This window comes from Homarus americanus, unplaced genomic scaffold (genome assembly GCF_018991925.1).
Source record: "Homarus americanus isolate GMGI-L3 unplaced genomic scaffold, GMGI_Hamer_2.0 scaffold4570, whole genome shotgun sequence".
Classification (NCBI taxonomy): Eukaryota; Metazoa; Arthropoda; class Malacostraca; order Decapoda; family Nephropidae; genus Homarus; species Homarus americanus.
In genome coordinates, this window is record NW_024730555.1 from 117,683 (window position 1) to 120,000 (window position 2,318).

A 2,318-nucleotide genomic window follows, 5' to 3' on the forward strand; every position below is an offset into this window, starting at 1 on the left:
GGAGAATACGTGAGGTGAGGAACGCACGTGGTGAGGTCCAGAATTAACCACACCGTGTACCACTGCCTCATACCTGCCGCCGTGGTCACTGTACAGGTGATGAAGTGTAATCAATGACGAGTGATTAAGTGAAAAAACCCGGTGAAAGTAATCAACATACCTGGTGTCTTGAGTGGCGTGAAGAGCGGCTGGTCTTACTTAACCATCCTTGTGTAAATTCACTAATCTTGACTTTGTATTACACGCACCACTAGCCTCTGAGTAGCAAGAAAAATATTATTGTTATCAGTAATATTTATCAGTGACTCGTAAATGATCGAACACGATGCATTTGTTTAAGATTCTTCAGCAGCGTCACACCATCTGCACACACTACCTGGACCCACCACCTGCACACACCACCTGCACACACCACCTGGACCCACCACCTGCACACACCACCTTGACACACCACCTGGCTGTTCTACCCGACTCCGCCACCTACCACCTTCAGCCAGCCGCTTCACCTGGACAGCCGACAACACACACATTAGTTACCTTCCCTGTATCGACCTTATCTGAGCCGGGTAGCTGATGGCCCGGAGTAGTTGGTGGCCCAGGGTAGCTGGTGACCCGGGGTAGCTGGTGGCCCGGAGTAGCTGATGGCCCGGAGTAGCTGGTGGCCTGGGGTAGTTGGTGGCCCAGGGTAGCTGGTGACCCGGGGTAGCTGGTGGCCCGGAGTAGCTGGTGGCCTGGGGTAGTTGGTGGCCCAGGGTAGCTGGTGACCTGGTGGCAGTGGCCCGGTAGCTGCCTGGGGTGGTTGGTGGCCCAGGTAGCTAGCTAGTGGCCTGGGGTAGCTGATGGCCCGGAGTAGTTGGTGGCCTGGGGTAGCTGGTGACCCGGGGTTGCTGGTGGCCTGGGGTAGCTGGTGACCCGGGGTTGCTGGTGGCCTGGGTAGCTGGATGGCCCAGGAGTAGTTGGTGGCCTGGGGTAGCTGGTGACCTGGGTAGCTGGTGACCCAGGGTAGCTGGTGGCCTGGAGTAGCTGATGGCCCGGTGTTGGTGGCCTGGGGTGGGTGACCTGGGTAGCTGGTGACCCGGGGTTGCTGGTGGCCCGGGTAGCTGGTGGCCTGGGGTAGCTGGTGACCCGGGTTGCTGGTGGCCTGGGGTAGCTGGTGGCCTGGAGTAGCTGATGGCCCGGAGTAGTTGGTGGCCTGGGGTGGCTGGTGACCTGGGGTGACTGGTGACCCGGGGTTGCTGGTGCCTGGGGTGACCCGGGGTTGCTGGTGGCCTGGGGTAGCTGGTGGCCTGGGGTAGCTGGTGGCCCGGAATAGCTGGTGGCCCCTGGTAGCTGGTGGCCCAGGGTGGCTGGTGACCCAGGGTGGCTGACCCAGTGGTGGGGGCTGGTGACCCAGGGTAGCTGATGGCCCAGTAGTTCCCAGGGTAGCTGGTGACCCGGGGTAGCTGGTGGCTCCAGAGCAGTTGGTGGCCAGGAATAGCTGGTGGCCGGAGTAGCTGGTGGCCTGGGGTAGCTGGTGGCCTGGGAAGCTGGTTGCTCGGAGTAGCTGGTGGCCCATAGTAGCTGATGGCCCGGGTTGCTGGTGGCCCAGGGTGGCTGGTGGCCCGATGTGGCTAGTTGCTGGTGGCTGGTGGCCCTGAGTAGCTGGTGGCCCTGGTAGCTGGTGGCCCGGAGTAGTTGGTGGCCCAGGGTAGCTGGTGGCCCAGGGTAGCTGGTGACCCAGGTAGCTGGATGGCCCGGAGTAGCGTTGGTGGCCCAGGGTACTGACCCGGGGTAGCTGGTGGCCCAGAGCAGTTGGTGGCCGGAATAGCTGGTGGCCCGAGTAGCTGGTGGCCTGGGGTAGCTGGTGGCCTGGGAAGCTGGTTGCTCGAGTAGCGTGGCCCATAGTAGCTGATGCCCGGAGTTGCTGGTGGCCCAGGGTAGCTGGTGGCCCGATGTAGCTGGTTGCCCTGAGTAGCTGGTGGCCCTGAGTAGCTGGTGGCCGGGTAGCTGGTGGCCCTGAGTCGCTGGTGGTCCGTAGTCTCCTGAACCACCCATCACTGTGGCCAACTTATGTACCATTACGACCATAATGACGAGGAGAGGAAGAATGTCAGGAAAGAAATCGATCATTGCTTTTAGTGGTGGTGAGGGGTCCTAGTGGGGGTAAGGGATGTGGTGAGGTGTGAGGGATGTGGGGGTAAGGGATGTGTGTGGGGGGGTAAGGATGTGTGTGTGGGGGTAAGGGATGTGTGTGAGGTGTGAGGGATGTGGGGGGTAAGGGATGTGTGTGTGGGGGTAAGGGATGTGTGTGTGGGGGGTAAGGGATGTGTGTGAGGTGT

At 60.9% G+C, this 2,318-nt stretch overlaps 1 protein-coding gene across 1 annotated transcript; it reads right to left on the reverse strand.

Annotated features, from left to right (window-relative positions):
• Positions 1 to 553: 553 nt before the first annotated feature.
• Positions 554 to 1,882, reverse strand: LOC121867016 (basic proline-rich protein-like). The gene has a single exon (XM_042366764.1). The coding sequence runs from the start codon at positions 1,880 to 1,882 to the stop codon at positions 554 to 556; it is 1,329 nt and encodes a 442-aa protein (XP_042222698.1).
• Between the last annotated feature and the right edge of the window lie 436 nt (positions 1,883 to 2,318).

Coding starts and splice junctions, on each gene's coding strand:
- LOC121867016 (XM_042366764.1), bottom strand. CDS start 1,882: ATGGGCCACGCTACTCGAGCAACCAGCTTCCCAGGCCACCAGCTACCC.